Raw genomic sequence first — 19,589 nt, 5'->3', positions numbered from 1 at the left:
TTTTGTGAGGAGAGGCTTGGAAACAGCAGGTTTACCATCATATTGGAACATAACATCTACAGAACATAATTGAACATTTCACTTTAAAATAAATGACATTTCTTGAGGAGGTGTGTTGTGTATTTAGAGGCTGGAATCATGACTAGAGCCTTTCTTAGACTCATTGCTACAGGCCTGCTTTTAACTTGATGTTTTTGAACTGCACTCAAGTCATTTTGGAAAAGCACAGCAGTGACACATAAGCCTGCAATTATGCTGTTATGTAAAGTTTGCTTTGAAGCTTGTTTTCCTTTAAAACAATGTCTGTGTTTCTTATAAGGAAACCATCATTTGTACTTCTTGTAAGCAGCCCTTAATTGCACAGGGAGTGGTTGGGAGGGTATATTTATGTTTTATAATTTTTACAGTTACAATGCCACAGATGGATTTTTCAAGTATTCTTACATAAACTGAGGTGACATTTAAAATCAAGTACTTCATCTGAAATAGGACCAGGGTTGGATTTACTCTCCGTGGGTCAAGAATGCGTTGAGGTTTGTGATGATCAGTCACAGCTCTACGGTCTAAACATGTCATTTTCCTTTTATTGTATGCCTTTAGCAACATAAACCAACCAAAACGTTTTTCAACTCCTATGCTGACATAAAATCCCCAGTTTTTAAGTGCGTGAATGTATTTGTATGATCACTTGTGGAAGCAGTCAATCAAATTACAATACAGTGAACCTGGGATGTTTGGAGCCCCTTGGTAGTTGCACACTCACATTATATTCCAGATTTAAGTTTGATATTCTAGTACTTTTTCCACCTTTGCTTGCTCTGGCGTTAGCTTTTAAAATACTTATTCAAATTCAAAGGCTTTATTGTCAGATGCACAGATGCTACAGTGTAGAAATGGCAATGAAGATCTTAAGCTCCTCCAACATTGCATTAAATATAGGTTTACTCTCCTGTTTATTGTTCTTAGCACTTATTTTACACATACAAATCGTCAGTAATAATAATAATACAAATAAACAATAACATATTTGGTCGAGGTTTGCGTAGTTTTTAAAGAAACATGACCTTTGACCAATTTCACATAAATATATATAAAATTAAAATAAAAACATACACAGATAAGGAAGAGAAATGGAAGAAAACAACAACAGTGTAAACATAGAAATGTCTAAATAACTGGGTATCTATACATTTTCTCCAAAATAAAGATCAAGCATCCTTCTGGCCTGGAGCAGTCCAAAGTCGATTAAGCGTAACTAAAATTCCATCAGAGTTTTAAACCTACAGTAAAGTGTACCCCATGTTTGGCTCATTACCTGATGTAATATGATCTAAATATAAATATTCCTATATTTCTTATCTTTATAAATGGGAAGTTTACAAATAGCAAGACCTATTATTTTTTCGTTAGTAAATAAAAGAGATAAGATGATAATATTTACCTATAAACTCTTTACCATCTGCAGTCCCTGTGCAGGAACACAACAACAAACAACAGAACAATCAGCACTAAAAACATTAATTTATGAAATGATAAAAGTGTAGTGTTATTAGTCAAATGTGTGTGTGTTTCTGCCAGTCAGACGCCAGGGGGAGCAACAGTTTCGGTGTGTGTGTTTTCCGAGATGGAGTTGAATTAACGTACAGGCGAGGTAAAGGCAGTCACGTGACAGCGGCTCGCTGCCGTCAGTGAGTTTTTCCCATTATGGCGGAGGGGCCAGCCGCACGGATGGACTGTCTCTCCCACTCTGAGGCTTGTTTTGTGTCTTGAGGGAGGGCGTTTTATATTTTTAATTTTTCTACACTTTACCTTCCTCTTTGACTACACTGCACTCTGTGTGTTTATCGGCGGAGTGATGGCGGACCGCAGCGTGGATGTGTCCGCCCTGCCGAAAGAGGCTCGGGACCAGCTGGCGGAGTTGGACCTGGAGCTGTCTGAAGGTAAAGCAGTGGGGGGGGGGGGGGCTGCCTGCCGGGTACGTGGGGGGATGCTTTAGCATTATTACAAGCTAGCTGTGTGTCTAAGGTGTCTGGGCTTACCAGCATCGATTAAACCGGTCATTTCCCAGTCTTTTGTTCCACTTTCCGTGTATAACACATTGGATGAGGGCTCACTGGAGCTAGCTTATTTGTGCTAATGAAGGATGTGGGCACGCGAGCTAGCAGTTCTTGACAAGCAGCACGAGAGGGAAGAGAAAGGCTCCATCCATTTTTCCTCGTGCCTGCTATCTCAACCCGTATAGTGGTCAATATAGCTAAGCTGTCGATTCAAAGATATTTTCAATTGTCATGTCTCATCATTTGTGTGTGTGTGTGTGTGTGTGTGTGTGTGTGTGTGTGTGTGTGTGTGTGTGTGTGTGTGTGTGTGTGTGTGTGTGTGGTGTGTGTGTGTGTGTGTGTGTGTGTGTGTGTGTGTGTGTGTGTGTGTGTGTGTGTGTGTGTGTGTGTGTGTGTGTGTGTGTGTGTGTGTGTGTGTGTGTGTGTGTGTGTGTGTGTGTGTGTGTGTGTGTGTGTGTGTGTGTGTGAGATGGTCTGGCAATCAGAGCTTGACCCTCTCATCTTTAGTTATACTTCTTCATATGGTGGGAATTAGATTTTTCTGTGACCACATGGCTTCACATCATTAGCTCGCCCTGTGCTTCTTCTTGCCATCTGCGTTCAGGTTTCAGCTGAAAAAAAGCAGTACAACTGTGAGTCACTGTGACTAGTGTTGACATGTAATGACACGGCCTGCAGTCATCCTCCTGTGTCATAGGAAGACACAGACTGTTATGAATTAGTGTTAGTAATTAACAAACGTAGTGTATGACCTCAGTGATCAACAAGATGCACATACAGAGCCTACCACCTGTGTAAACCTGCTATTACTGCAATTATAGGTTTAACTGTGTGCCTTGCTCATCAAGGGTTTCACTACCCACAATCTTGTGGTGAAATGTTGTGAGATCTGTGTCAGGTGAATGCTATGTTTGTCCTACTCATCACTAGTTCTATGAAAATACAACATTATCTTGATTCTCAAGACAACCATATAATACATGCTAGTCTCAGAAAGTCTGCCTAGATAGGATTTTATACAATTCAGGTGTATGCAATGATATCATGGGCCTATTTGACATAGCTATTCTTTGTAATAATACAAATATACCTTCTCTAGGTCACTTTAAAGTGCCACATTCTCATGTTTTGAACTGTTTAAATGTTAAGAAGTAGGTGCGCTAATACAGAAATGTTGATACAGACGTGCTATCGAAAAATAATAATAGTGTATCTGAAAGCTATTGATAAGTATCACTGTTTTTATTTGCATTAATGATATTTGATCCTTGATCATTGTATTGATCCTAATCGATTGGTATCGTTACACCCTAACTATTGTAAATGTAGGTGGGTGATAGATTTGTAAATATTTATTGATTGTATTTCACAAATATCTCAACCATTTATTCATCCAAAAGCAAAGTACAAATCACCCCCTCCCCCAGAGCAGCTGTTAGCTCCTGTCCTCTCGACACACATTGACACACACTGTCACACACTGTCACATCCCAGTGACAGTCCCCCCCTTGTCCCGCCTCACGCACCTGGGAGACGTTCTCCAGCTGAGGTGACTGACTCCGTCGTCCATTGTGGGCAGTGACCACTCTACCTATCCATGCTGATCCACATTTGGAGATTCTAGATGGTGTGATATAGTTGACTGACACTGATTACCTGTATTTGTTATGACTACTCTTAATACAGATGCAGGTCAACCATTTCAGTCGCTCAAGTAATGCAAATGTATTGCGATATCAGCATATACCCCATCGTTCCAAAACAATCAATATGAATATTGTATTGTGATGAATTAGATTTATACCCCTATACAATCACTTTGGCAATATAGTTTGTATGCACGTGACAGTTATATTACTTCATATTCCAATAAAGAAGAACTCATTAACAACCTAATTACTGTTAATCTATATGGAGTGGGACTGTTGACACATTATAAGAGCTCGTATCACCCAGTGTTGAAAGTAGGTTGATATATTCGTGAATCTGATGGTATGCCAAGAGCAGACTGACCTCCAAGGTTAATGTGTTGTCTATTGTGTTGGCCTAGAAAGAAATATGTTTGCTGAGATGTTGCCGTATTGTTTATAAATAATTTATACTCTGGTAACTATCCCCTTCAGCATTTTTCGGCATATTATGGCCAATGTTATAAATCAATGATTAGGACTGTTCTAAGGCAATATGACTTTGCTTCACTGGGATGGAGTCATCTTCTTTAAGATGTCAGATATTTATATGCTGAATTAGCCAGAAAAATATTATGCAAAATCCACTTTTTCATGTCTTTTATGCATCAACATGTGTCCCCTCTGTGTAAAGAGATTCTGAAAGTTTCAGGAAAAAAGATTCGCTCTCTTTTTGTCCTGATCCATTTATATAAAAACCTGTCTGAAAATGAGCTGATCAGATTTTGGCCACTTTATGATGTCATAACGAAACGAACCATTAGCCAATCACCAACCAAGGTAACCCCCCTCCCCCCACTTTATCACCTGAATCTCCTCCTAGAGCACCATTGTGTTCTTTTTAACCAAATATCTCTCAGAGGGGCGTGGGGAGGGGCTCCTTATTTTCATCTAAAGTAACAGACAGAGAATCAGAACTTTGGAAACAGGGCTGAAACAGAGGGGATTATGGGATGCTGCAATGCATGATCTGTTTGGTATTTCGAGCCAAACACTCCAGAGACATGTTTTGTATATATCTGAGACCTATAATATATTGATGAAAAACAGTATAATAGGGGACCTTTTTTTTAATTAGAAATGTCTCAATTTATTTTCTAAGGAAACATATGACATGTGGTGGTGATGGATTACAGTGGACAAAAAAATCACCTTTATTTCTGGTCAGTTTCCTGTGGTAATACTTTGAACAATAACTGTTCTGAGGTCTCTTCCTTGTTTGTGCACTCGCGTGCTTGTGAGTAACATGTTTGTTGTGAGGCTTGAAAGTTGCAAAAAAAACAATCATATTCGAATGATCCTGGCGGCCATGTTTACTCATTGTCTTCCACATATTGGTTAGCTGAGAACATAGCTGGTGGATCTCAAGTAGCTAGCTCCTTCATGACTGGATGCTTGCGGCATGTCATCACTTTCTAGGCTGTTTTTCTTTAGTCCATAACAAGCATTCCTCTGAAGTGAAAATGCCTTTTCCTGCGTTGCTCGGATAAGAAAACAGGCCTGATAAATGGCCTCTTAAAAATCAACCCGTTTCTTGTAGCCCCCTGTGACCGTGGGACACAATGAGGACCATTCAGCGGGTCTGAGCCGCCGAGACCAGGAGCTCTGCTGCCATTTAGGCCATTCAGCTGAACCCTGCCTTTGTGTGCCCGTTGGAATGAGCTGCCTGCATAGGAAGAGCAGGGAGGGGCTGTTGACTGGTCACACTTGAGAAGATGACGTGTTGTGTGCACTACTGAGGGGAGGGGTCCACCTCTCAGCTGAGCCGGGGGTACGAGGTCATGTCTGCTTCTTCCCAGGAACTGGCCTACCTGGCTGTCATCCCCCGCCGTCTGTCAAGCACTTTGTACAGAAGTTGTTAAACAAACCAAAATTCCACACGGATTATGTTTTCACCCGTGAGTTAGTAGTTGGGGGTCCAGGCCAAAGTGCCATTTTTGACATTGAAATACAAATGGAAATGATTTGCATAACCTCCCTGTCTTAAGTTTTGAAAAGGGTGCACTCACCTGACTTTTTCAGACCTATACTGATGCCTTGGATCCTAGTATCGACCAATACCGAGTACTGATCCAATACTACTGTTTAATTAATGATTCAGTCATTTTGACCCCAGGCTTTGAAAGAACCTGGCTGAGTATCTGAGGGACTAAACCTCTGTGGACTTAAAAAAAAAAAGAAACTTTAAGACAGATCTTTTAAGTCTGGCTTTTACTTTAGGTGCCACGTTATTTATTGCCTAATTGTTTTCTCCAAATCATGTTGTTTATACTATTTCTATCTCCTGCACCTATTTATTTAAGTACCATGTATTTAGATCAACCCTATCAATCTATTTGAGTCTGCAGTGGCTCCATATCTGTATCCGTGAATCCCAACTTGAAATCATAGGGATTTCCATGTTTTTAAACTCAGGAGGGCCGTCTCTGCTGCACATGCTCGACTGTGTTTATGTGCGATCACTCAGTATGTGCAGACTGAGAGTTCAGATGATTGCCAGTTGCTTCCTCTCTAGGCCAATCATACAGTTAAGCATCCATCCAGCATTCAGATGCAGCCGAAGCGGGCTCTGTTTTCACATGAGATTGAGGGCCCTCAACGGGGATGACAGCACTGATATGGACCAGGTCTATATCAGCCATCCATCTTCTTGACCCCAGCCATCAGTGACAGCGTGTAGGGCAAAGCCTGATGGATCCTTGTGTAAGACTCTCCTCCCGATCGCTGTGGAAACGGATCACTTCTCTCTGTTTGAACAAGATACTCAGCAAACTGTTGTTTTTGTTAAAAGTCAGACAAAGTGCTTATTTTGAGACAGATCAGAGACGTGTGATAGACTTCCTCAAACTCAGGCTCATGTGGTGCAGAGCTCTTGTTTACAAGGTGGAGGTCTGCACTGACCAAAAGAGGAATTAGTGCTTTACACACTGATTGTGAATCTGAAATCTCTATCCAGTTTCACAGCTTTTGACTCCCTCAGGCCCTGACGCAGCATGCTTTGGTAACACCTTTACCAAATGTTACAGCACTTGTCCTGCAAATACGAGGAGGCAATATGTTCAAAATGATCACAGCTTCATCCCATCAGTATGCTAACAATAATTATAATTTTTAAAGACCATTTAGAGCAAAAAAGTTTTACTTCACTGGACAATTAACAGTCTTGAAATAGGAAACGGGGAGGGAGACAGGGGACGATAAAATGCATTATATATCCTCAGCCAAAGCAAATTGGGAACACCGCAATGACGTCTTCATACTGTGAATTTATAGTGATTCTAATGCAACACAATGCTATCATGTGCGACATAGCAGCAACTGTGGACCATCATACACGCTCCTCGGCGTTCTGTAACAATATCATTTTTATGAAGATGGATTGTAAACAATAAAATAGATTTATTGCCCAGTCCTACTTTCAGGACGACTTTAAACCTTCCATCATAATTTCTCACTAGAATCTAATAGCTTTTCATATGAATTGTATTTCTCTTCTTAGATATCTGGGTAGTATATGCTTCTGTTTCGTGCTCAATAGGTCCGAATCTAAAATGCACAGATCATCTTCCTCGTAGCTGCGGAGCCAAGGCCTCCGGTCCGAGCAGATGGTTGGGTACTCTTGGCAAAGGTCACACAGTATGTTTGCACGCACAATTGTGTGTGTGTGTGCATGTGTGTGTGCATGTGTGTGTGCATGTGTCATAATACTGTTTTACTGTGAATAGTTAATGATGGCTGCAGTCCTGTTTCCTCTTCCAGACCTGTAGTAGGCTGAATTATTCACACGCTCTCATTAAATATCAGGACTCCCTCACGTAAGGGCGGAGGTGTGTGTTGTTGTTTGTGTGCGTGACTTCTTTACACTACCCAGGTAGAAGTTGAGGCATGCATAGGGAAAAAAGCCAAACTTTCTCTTTTGAATTAATGCAGGAGGTTTTGACATCCCACTCATCAAGCCTACAGACCTGCACATGTAGAAGATGCTCGACTTGTTGAGCAAGATCACATTTGATGTCAGGTAGGGCTGGGCGACATGTCAACAATAGTAGTTGATTAATAGTCCATAAAAAACATTCACATTCTTATTTCACTGTTATGTATTTCAGTACATCTGACAAAACAACTACTATCACAATTCCCATGGAGTTAGTAAGACAGACGACTGCATTTTGTCAACAATAAAACAATGTCATCATATTGTCACAATATTTGCCCCCAGCGTGAGGACTCATCCTCAGTGTTACTCTGTTATTAAAGTTGACTCATGTAAGTTATGAAATAATGGGACAGTGTCTGTAGTGTCATAACGGGCCTTGCTTGAAGCATCCTCTCTTCCGAAGTGCCCTTGAGCAGGACTCTGAAATGCTGCTGACCTTGTGATCTGACCTTCCTCTGGAGGTGGGCAAGTTAATGGAGAATTTTCCTACAGTTTAGAAATATAAGTTAACCATCACATCACAATAAACTACAGCTGCAACGATTAGTTGACTAATCGATTAGTTGACTAATCGATTAGTTGCCATTCAGAAAAACAATCGCTAACTATTCTGATAACCGATATATCCTTATAATATTGTTAATGCAAAAATGGCAGGAAATGCAGTTTTAGGCATTCAAATATGGAGTTATTTTTACTTTCTCGGTTTTATATAATGGAATAGATTTCTTCTGACATTTTCTAAACCAAACAAATCATTTAAAATGTATGTCATTATGTTCTTAAGCAAAAACCCATCAGTATCCAGGCCTGTTTCCTGCCTGTTGTAAATCTGAGTCACTGCAATAAGGCGCGTCCTCTTCTTCGGGGCACATCCATCCACCTCGAAGTGAGAGAACCTGTTTTAACCTCCTGCCTCCCCGGGCTGTTAACTGATTTTAAAGCAAACTGTGACTCAGACGTTTTGTACATCAGACCCCTTTCTCCCAAGTCTGTACAACTCCCACCTTCCTTAATTCCCCGCTCTGTTGAACAACCTGTAACCTCAACGGGGCTGACGCCAAATTTTGAACGTTCTGAAGTTGCATTGCACAATCCATGTGGCTTTCTGGGCCTGCAGTCATTCAGTCGGGCTGTGTGACACCAGGAAAGTTGACTGATTCTCACGATGATTTATAGCTTGTTGACTGAACGATGAACTGACTGATTGCAACACAAAAATATAGCCTTGTTGTGTCTCGCTGTTGTCAGACTCAGTCGGAGCTGATGCGGCCCCTCCGATGTATCGCCAGGCTATATCCACTGGCCGGCGAGCCATGTGACTGGGCTAATGCTGAAGAATGCTCTTGTGAATATAAATAGACCTGGCTGGCAAGACACGTTTGCTTTCATGCCTGAGGAGGAGAAAACAAGCATCTCTTTGACACAAAAGCTCCCCCATTATTGCATCGGAGGCCACCCTCTAAAAGTCCAAGAGTCAGTCCTAATTGTGCTTATTTCTTTCTCGCTGAGGCAAATGGCTAGTAGACGGCAGCCAGGAGCAAATACTTCCATCCAACCAACAGGCTGGCTGGCTGCTACATGTGGGTCACTGTTACGCCCATGGGTGGTGTGTGAAATACTGCAGCCTGTTGAGAGCTGCCCTTCTCAGCCTGCTGTCTGACCCATGGAGAAAGATGCTATAGGTATGCTAATTGTTAAAGCATCATACCAGTACATTTTGGGGTTTTATGCAATCTACAAATTGTGTATACTTCAAAAATGATTGGTGAATAAACGATGCTTTTAGAGTGATTTCCCGTCTTACAGGCAGCTATTGATTTAACTTCATTATTAAGTACTTATCGGAGTTAATACTGCGCCTTGGCATACTGGAAAAACTAGCCAACAAGCATCTTTACAGGAAAGTCCGACTGATAAGGCCTTTAATGTCGTTGAGCAGTTCAGACATGTACCTGTCAACATAATGCGTCTTAGACTGCCCTAAGACTTGGAGGCTTGAGGTATTTCTGATATTTGAAAGATACTGTCTTCCGGTTAGTATACATTGATATTAACAATGGATAAAAAATCTTGCTTCCACGTAGGAAGCACGTACGTTTTAATCGCAATTACGATTTTGGCTTGCAACAATTATGAAAACAACATAATCGAAATAAAACGATTATTTTATTTTATTTATTTTTATTTATTTATTTTTAATTATTATTTTTATTGGTTTTTCAGTTGAATTATACTTAAAGTTCAGGGTAATCGACTGTTAAAAACATACTGTTCACATTTTATTTCCAATAAATTGATGTTTTCAAAGTAAATGGATAATCGTTTTTAATAATCGTGATATCAATTATTGACCCAAATAATCGAGATTATGATTTTTGCCATAATCGAGCAGCCCTACTTCCACGTCATTTTTTAATGCAAAAAGGGATACTTTTGGTAACTATGATCAGGTACTTACTCTTGAAATGACCGTAGCTCTGACCATAAAGCGGCTCTTTGTTGTTTCCCATGTCATTCACAGACCCTCTCTCTCTCATTGTCTCTGCCCCTCACTCTCCCTTCAGCTGATGGACCACAGCTGATCATTACAGCCTTTTGAAGAGGGTGTGTGGAGCACGGGGTATTTTCTCAGCAGCTGGTCAGTTTCTATATATGAAATGGCAGGCCTGCGTCACAGGAAGGGCTGATGGGAAACCACAGCTCAGGGGCACAGCAGTCCTGCTCTATATGTACAGTGAAAGTTTCCAAAAGGTCACCTGCTTTCTTTGTCAGTGACTCGTTGGGTTGGTGTATTATGTTTTTGGAGTCATGCCTTCCATTTGAATAGGTCTCTATTAATTCTCGTGCGGTGCCAAAGGGTTATCGGAATATACCAGTGAGTAGAAGTCCTCAGGAAGCCCCTCTACAGGCCGATGTGTATCTCCCCTCTTGGCCCCTCAGAGCACATTGTGCTGCAGCTTGGCCTGTAGTCATGGACCCCTTTAATTCAACTCCTCAGAGAAAGAGGTAAAACAAAGGCTGTGAAAACACATTGGATTGGTGGGGCTTCAACCTCTTAATCTTTCAACAGTCGATAGCTCACATGCTCTGTTGTATGTAATGTATTTGTACAGTCATAATGGAAGCAGTTAAATGCGGTTAAACCCTGATATGTGTTGCTTTAACTATTTGTATCAGTGCACTAGATGTTATAATGCTACAGTGAATTTGACTCATTAGATGGTTTGTAGAAGATAAGCCACATGTCAGTGTGAGTAGTGACGGCATGTCATCACAGTATTTCTCACACTGCTGTCAGTGGGAGGCCCTCGTCCTACAGCAGCTTAGTGTCACGCTCCAGTGACGACACGCAGTCAGTCGGCTGTTATTGTGAACAAATAAGCACTAGAGCTATATCTTAAGATGATCCAACTAAACTTTTCTTAGTGACTTAAACATGTGCACACTATATGGCCTGTAGACACCTGAGGTAGATAGTATTGTGAAATAGCAAAGAAGATATGTGGTATCATCAATTTAGAAAGTCAAGCCCGGCTCTACAAATGTCCATACTAAGAGAGGCAGGTGTTTGTTGAAAGTTTGTAATTGAGATTTTCAGGTAGTTCTTTAACATCTACATTAGTAAATATTAAAGGTCACCTATTATGCAAAATCCACTTCTCCATGTCTTTTGAACATCAACATGTGTCCCCTCTGTGTAAAGAGATTCTGTAAGTTTCAGGAAAAAAGATTCGCTCACTTTTTCTCCTGATCCATTTATATAAAAACCTGTCTGAAAATGAGCTGATTAGATTTTGGCCACTTTATGATGTCATAAGGATTTTTTGGCTTGTGTAACTATTAGCCAATCACCAACCAAGGTAACTACCGCCCACCTTATCACCTGAATTTCCTCCTAGAGCACCATTGTGTTCTTTTAAACCAAATATCTCTCAGAGGGGCGTGGGGAGTGGCTCCTTATTTTCATCTAAAGTAACAGACAGAGAATCAGCACTTTTGAAACAGGGCTGAAACCGAGGGGTACGAGACATGGCTAGAATGGGTGATCTGTTTGGTATTTGGAGCCAAACACTTCAGAGACGTGTTTTGTATATATATCTGAGACCTATAATATATTGATGAAAAACAGTATAATAGGGGACCTTTAAGACTTTTCAGCTGTGTCAGGATCAAACCAGTTTTCATTGCTGCACTGTCAAGTCTGTCATCTCTTCCTTAGTCACTGCACTGTCATCTAACCCCCTACCTATCTGTGTACCATTGAGTAGCACTCACCTCACCACCACGGCCCTGTGACCTTGCACTTCAATGTGAATGGAAATGTTTCTGCTGACACAAAGGTTCTTGTATGTAGAGATCTACAGGCATTAATACAGCCTATTCTCCCCTCATTGCTTTTTATTTTACACATTCCTCTAGTGTGGCCCCTTGTTGAACATCCCCACACATTCACAGCGCGTCGATGGATTCCCATCGTGACGACAGGCGGTGTCATGACTGTGAGCAGTGGGTGGTGGGAGGTCAGGACCATGAGCTGTCCGCAGAGGGGAGCGTAGGCAATAAGGCCGCTCAACACCTCGGGATGAGAGTGATTCTTAAGGCTACTCCAGCCACCTTATGAGCTCATAATATTGATTAAATGAAATCCACTGCCTGGTTAACGCTTCTCCTTCCACACTAATGTCCTCTTTTAACTCACCATCCAAAAGCAATTAGGCAGAGTCAGGGAGCATATTATTGGTACATTTGTCTTCTAGAGATGGGAGGATGTTACAAAGCCAAGCACGGTTCAAACGCTACGGGTTGGGATGAGTTTTTTTGGGCTTCAGATGACGCTTCAATTGATGTACCAGTGTCAGTGAACCTCACTCCAGGCCCCTCACTCCTGACCCCTGTGAGAATGTCTTAACTACAACATCACCGCAGTGACACTGCATACCTCTGGCTCACTTTCACCGCTCCGTACACACTTCTTATAACCCGGTCCCTCATGCAGAATTCAGGCAAGGATGCTTTTCTTTAGATGACTGTTATTGTTCCTTACAGAGGGTGAAATTAAGTCAGTCAACCTACTGACCTGATTTCACTGCCCTCATAGTTGGAATAAATGAGCTGGAGGAGAAGCCACTAAACTACTCACAAGTCAGTTTATACAGCAGAACAGGCCTCTTTCACTGCAGTTTGTCATAGTATAACAACACAGGTGTTACTAATAATGATGACTGCTTAATTCAAGTGTCCCAGTGAGCCATGATTGACAGTCAGCCAATATAAACAATACCAACATTCCTTAATTTTAAGATAGCAACACATTCTTCAATCTTGAATGTTATATTTCAAGAAGGTTGAATTATATTTGACATAGAAATACATATATTTGTAGTAGTTCTTACTGGCTTCCCATTCATGTTTTTTGGCAACTTGCAGACCTTCTTTTCACGGCGGACATTTAGCAGAAAACACAGGTGTTACATTAACGATGACTCAGTTTTATTATGTGCCCCAGTGACACCTGGAACTGATTGACTGTAAATGAAATGCAGCCGCTAGAGCACAGGTGTTATTAATCACATTAATACACCTGTGCTTCAACCTCTATGACAAGGCAAAATGTCTCCTATGAAAATGGGTTATTAATAATGCACAAACTGGTGTGATAGCCCCATGTCAATATCATTTAGTTTAGCATTTTGTGCATTAGCTCGATGTGATTGGTTATCCAGGACAGTGGCAGAGTAGCTAGATAATCTGGCTCACCTCAACAGTGCTGTTACAGTGTGCTTAAAGGCAGCTTGACTGGAGAATAAACTACATTAACCTTTTACTGTTACTAACACACAACCCACATGTGGCTGTCTGACGTCAGTTTGTGACTCAGCAATAAAACATCTACAGTCGTTCACCAATCTTATCTCTTTGAAGTAATGTGCTATGAGTTTTTAAAGCAGATTGATTTTAACCAGCAAGATTATACAACTCTTATTGTCTTCACGCAAATACTGTGAATGAGTGTGTGTTAACAGAAGCTCCGATAAGAGGCGAGTGTCATCTTTTGATGGAATTTAAGTTGAGAAATCAGTGATTTGGCTTTTGTAAGAAAAAATAAAGAATAGTTTTCTAGACTTTTTGGTCTGAGTGCTCTTGGCTTCCTCACGCTGTAACGTTGCCCAGCTCAGAACCTCTCTCTCAGCTGGCCCAAGAGTGCCGTCTCTGCCAATATAAAATGCTCTGGGTAATAGAAGTAATGGAGGAAGTAGGGCAATACCCCCACTCTGCACTCAAACTGAATATGAATGCTTTAAAAGCTTGGAAGGAGCATTAGTTTTATTTCTTTGGCAAAAACAACTTCAGGATGCTGACTCTCCAGTCTGATTGATACATGTTTCTTTAAAACCGTAGTGGGAATAATCTTTTTATTTTGAGCCCAGTAGAGCCAACACAATCGAGCTGAAGTGGTTTTACCCCGACAGGAAAGTCTGATCTGAAGAAACGATTAGGTGTTTGAGTCAGGGAGGAAGGAATTTAAAACCGGCCAGCTTATGTTTGTGTTTGTGTTTGTGAGTTTGAATGTATGTCTTTTACAACTATGAAGGTCCCTGAATGTGAGGAGAAAGCCCTTTTCCTCAGCTTACATGACCTAACATGACGTGATGTGTATAATGTACACTGTGCGTTGCTTTGTTTTAAAACGTTTCGCTCTAGTTTCCTATAAACCCCACGTGCTGCGGTCGTACCAACGCCACATGGTTTCATTTTCAGTTTTTAATAATGGTCACACCTTTTCAACATCCTCTGTGCTGTTCACTCCCTAAAGTCATTACCTTCTGTTATTAGAAAACACAGGTGTTACACCTCTTTAATCGCCGTAAGACAAAAATAGATATGTACCGATCTCTGCTAACACGCGTATCTCAGTGTGCTTATTCTTCTCTTTTGAATTATTGAGTTTTTCTACAAGAATATGCCTCAAAAGGAGCTGAACCTAGAGAAGAAACAGACATGATTCAGAATGCCAAATCATTACTCATCGTTATACTACTAATGATTAAATACCACAAACAACCTTCTTTCTGATATCAGCATATGTCATAGTTTCTGATAAGAAAGAGAAAAACTAGTTGTCTCTTTCCTGAAGTACTGTGCGACTGAATGGTAATGTGGAATCAACCGGGACCGTCACTGCCTCTTCTTTATCAGGTATTCTTCAGAAAAATGACAGGTACTTCTTTTTGATAACCTCCTGATCCCTAATATTCATAGTGCCCCCTTTGAATCTATAATCTTTTAGCTTTAACATTTGAATTAAACATACTCCTTACTAGCTTAATCAAGCACTTTAATTTTGTGACTGGAATAATCGAAAAACCTTATGTGTCTGGTTTTGCGTACATTTTTCCACTATTAAAGAACTATTAAAGTGATGAAGGATAACTAACCTTACTTTACTCAGCTCTGCTCAGTCATGATCTACAGTTCAGTTAACTGTCAACACCTGCTGGCTCCACACTTTAACAACCAAGCACAAAACGTATCTCTGTCTCAATGGAGATTCTGTCGGGAGAGATGCATTCAGATGACACCCCCCCCCCCCCCCCCCCCCCCCTTTTTTTTCTCAGCTGGCCGGCAGATTTCCTCGTCCATCCAGTGATCACTTCATCCCCCCCCCGTCTGCCGGAAAGCCCCACATGGCCCACGCGTCCCACAGGGATCGTAGGCCTGCTTCTTTTGGAGTGGAAAACATTGGTCCTGGAGTTAAGAGGCCTTTGTAAAAATATTACAATCTTTTCCCAGACGTGAACCAAAAACCCAGCGAATGAGCAGTAGCTCATTTCAACTAATTATGATTCAGATGCTGACACTGAGAAAAAAGTACCCGCAGAATTTCCCATAGTCCTAAGGGTGTGAATGCTTATTCAGTTCTCTGGGGATTGTTGTTCAACCTTAACCAACCTAAAACAGACCAGTCCTAATATGTTCCGCAAGGAATTAATGACTTCGTTAAGTTAAGATAAGTCTATAGATTCTCTGTATTTTTTTTGATACTGTAAGGAGACAATTTACCTACATTTTCTTTTTTAATTAATTGGATTGTTATTATTATCTCTAATATTGAATAAAATAATCCATAATTGTTTGGTCTATAACATGTAAAAAAATCAAATTGTAATTTCCTGAAGTTGACTTTATCTCGATGCTTGCTTGAATACGACTCAAGACCCTCTAGGACAGTGGTTCTCAACCTTTTTACACCAAGTACCACCTGAGAAAATAGTTGTCTCTCCAAGTACCACCATATGACCAATGTTAAAATACAGTCTATGCACAGTTCATGCAGGACTCGGAGGCACATTTATTCATAATAACATTATTTATTGTCAGCCACAGCTACATGTACAAAGGGCAGTCTCTCTCTCTCACTCTCTTTCTCACTCTCTTTCTCTCTCTCACTACTCACTCACTCACTCACTCACTCACTCACTCACTCACTCACTCACTCACTCACTCACTCACTCACTCACTCACTCACTCACTCAAAATAACAAAATAATAACTTATTCTCACACAACAAATGACAACTGTTCATACATGTACCAAATACCAAAGTGTGAATGTCCTATTGGGAATTCAGTTCCACAATAATAATGAAAGCCTCCAGGAGCAGATGAGCCTAAGGGCTAATAGCTAATCTTCAGTCTGCTGATGTTTGCTATTGCCATTTCTGTGGTGGCAAAGTAAAAAAGAAAAGAAAAAAGATAACAATTAAGGACAAGTGTGTGCTTTTTCAGCTTTTGACCTCGGTCACAGCCTTCTCTCCATTCTTTGCGCAAATGCCTTCTTCCTGAGTCACTTCTCTCCTCCATCACAGCGTTGTGGCTGTGCATATCACTTTTGCGTTGCTGGCGGAGCCTGCGCTTGTGCTCGGTTGATGACTGTCCTCCTCCTCATTCACTTGTTGACTTTCGCTGGTAATATTCTCCTCTGTACCTCTCTCACAGCATCATTCAGCTTTCTTCTTTCTTTAGCTTGCTTGCAACGTTCGCTATTCGTTCGCGGGTAGTATGGTCGTCATTAGCAACGCCAGAAAAAAAGAAGAAAAAAAAGGTTTGTTTCTAAATCTAAAAACAACAATAGCCTATTAGAACTTATTTAAACCACAGTTTCAATTATCTCAAGCTTATTTTCATTCGTTGTAGTATTTTGATAGTATGATTTATTTTTTAATTAATGTTATTCAATCAAGCCTCAAACTGATGGCACTTGTCTTATTTTTAATCTACTCTTCAAACACCTTACAGTAAATTAAGATTACTCCTTGATTTACTTTTAAAAATATGTATTTTAGCCAGAAGAATAGTTGTATTTATTAACTGTGTGCGGTCTTCATCTAAAAGCCCAAATGAAATATTAAAGGGTGTAAATGTAAATTCAATATTTGCTGCCAAATAATTTTTAAAACATTATGATGTGTGGAAACATTTTCATTATTAAGATTTTATTTTAACCTCTTTTCCTTTCTCTTTCTTGATCCTCCTTAGCAACGGTCATTACAGTCCTTGACAGCGGTCTGTTCTACTGGATTTACAACGCGTCACATGTTCTGAATTGACCAATCAGAACTTTATTTAGCCTCCGTATTGTTTATGGTTGAATGTGGGCCGCAAAACAGTTTTTGATTCTTAAGTGGGCCCTGAGTTGAAAAAGGTTGGGAACCGCTGGACATTGATAAGCAGCATATTTAAATAATCTAAATGATGATCAGAATCGTTGCCATTTATTTTTCCGTGTCTTGACTAATATTTAAATGACTTAAATGTTTCAGCTTGAATATTAAAATGAAAATACGAGTCATGTATGGGAATGAAAATCCAGACTGTCAATTTACTACCTTTCTTCTTGCCTAACTGCTTTGGTTATAGAGCATGAGCTATGCAAATAAGCTTCTTACATCTCCTTTAACTAACGACCAGGTGCCAATAAATGGTCTTAGTGTCAGGCTCATTCATTTGCATTTCCTGCGGAGTGCTATTTACCCATGTTCTCGACACAATCCGCCTGTTGTTTTTGTGTTTCTGCTCTATAAATAAGATCCTGTGGGTGACGTTAGTTCCTCTCTCAGCCCCTGTGTTTATGTCTGTATTTACATGTAAATGTGCAATACTGTGGCTGTTTGTGTGAGTATTTCTGTTTGTGGTTGTGCTCTGTATGTCACCGTCCTCGCTGTCATCTGCTCACCAAGACCCTATGGGAGCCTAGCTTTCTTTTGTTTTCTATTTCTCGTGAGCTTGAGTTATAACAGTGTTGCATGTTTGCCTCCCTTTTAAGGCTGCCTTTACACGGGAACGTTTGCGTTTACGCACCGTATGCGTTTTCAAAAAAGTCTTCCGTTCACACGCATTCGATTCATTTAACGTGTCTGTTCACACGAGAACGCTCGACCCGCTGGAAACGCTGTAGTACATATGCCAGGCCTGTAAGTGGCGCTGCTGCCGCCACAAAATACACCAAAAGCAGCGAAGAAGACCCCGGAGCATGGTTGCCATGGTTGTAGTAGTTCATGTAATTCTCCATGTCCACTTGTTGCTGATGGTTGTGGTAGAGGAGCTGTAGATTTTGCACTAACATTTGTAGCATGGTCAGTAGCAGTAGCACTAGCAGTATACTGACAGTAGCTACTGACCATGCTACAGCAGTGAGCAGCAGAGGTGGGGACAGGCGGGGCTTCATCTATCGGGAAATGATCGTATAGAGGCGATCACACGGAGCCGTTTGACCCCCCAGAGCGTTCCGTTTGCAGATCTATCCACCTTGGGACCCGTTATCGTTTGCGGGGTCCGTTTCTATCGTTTTGTTACGGCCTCGTGTGAATGAAAGGGCTATACGCAAGAGAAACTATGCGGATACAACCCGTTTCGTTCATGTGTAAATGGGGTCTAAAACAAACCACTGATAAACAAAGACGTCTCTGTGCAGATCAAACCAGTATCGCTTTGAGCCCAAAAATGACCTCACCTACAGATTTGGAATTTTTTTTTCATCTATCCTTTTAACAGGTCCACAAAAATGTCCAGACAGAGCTATGTAATCTGTTCGGTTAGATGTAATCTCAGATTACAGATTAGGGTAGAGCCAAAAATGTTGACGCTGGATAACTCTCACAGTGTAAAAGGAAGGTTTTATTCACCACATTCGGTGTAATATAGCTAGTTTACCTCATTGCCGCGTGTGTGTTTCTAAACAGTCATATGTTTGTCAGCAACCTGTGTGTGCATGCAGAGAGGAACTGATACTGTGAGGCAAGAGGAAATTGTGGGTGAAAGAAACCTACATGTTGCTTCCTCCCAGAGCTGGATGTCACCAGGCTAATCTGCCCACAGTAATTACAGAGCTCTAACAGTGGGGGGGATAAATACGTGTGTGTGTGTGTGTGAGGGGGTGGCAGTGGCCTGTACAAAAAGTATTGATGTGTTTACAGCATCAACAGAAAAACGACACACACCATATTTAATGAGGATATCACTGTTGCTGCAACATCCTCCATAGAGAAGTGACTCAATGTCTTTTGTCCATACACGATCTTAGTGCTGCGCGTGGATGGGTTGGTTCGGAGGTTAATCAGCTGATTTCTAGCCAGTGACGTGCGGTGAGGTTCATGGCTGGTGAGGCACTGACTCTTTTCAGAGTCAGATTTACAAATATTATATTTTGACCTTAATCGAAATATTCGGTTATTTTCCAAAGCTTTTTTAGTCTGATGCTTCGATTCATTTTAAACAGACCGTTCAACAAAAGGATACCCAAAATCTAAATATTGGATTGTTCTTTCTTAGTAAGATCCCATGTTCATTACAATTGTGGTCTTACCTTGACTTGAAGATGAAGTCCATGCTATCCTTCTGGACAACA

At 40.9% G+C, this 19,589-nt stretch overlaps 1 protein-coding gene across 2 annotated transcripts in view; it reads left to right on the top strand.

Annotated features, from left to right (window-relative positions):
• The first annotated feature begins 1,689 nt into the window (after positions 1 to 1,689).
• dip2ba (disco-interacting protein 2 homolog Ba) overlaps positions 1,690 to 19,589 on the top strand; it is a 45,801-nt gene continuing 27,901 nt past the window's right edge. For both annotated transcript variants that reach the window (XM_034145493.1, XM_034145494.1), the window contains exon 1: positions 1,690 to 1,940. In XM_034145493.1, coding sequence (XP_034001384.1) covers positions 1,856 to 1,940 — 85 coding nt within the window. In that variant the 5' untranslated portion in view covers positions 1,690 to 1,855. The remainder of the gene's footprint in view (positions 1,941 to 19,589) is intronic.

This window comes from Trematomus bernacchii, unplaced genomic scaffold (genome assembly GCF_902827165.1).
Source record: "Trematomus bernacchii unplaced genomic scaffold, fTreBer1.1, whole genome shotgun sequence".
NCBI lineage: Eukaryota > Metazoa > Chordata > Actinopteri > Perciformes > Nototheniidae > Trematomus > Trematomus bernacchii.
This window is presented reverse-complemented; position numbering and strand designations above follow the sequence as displayed.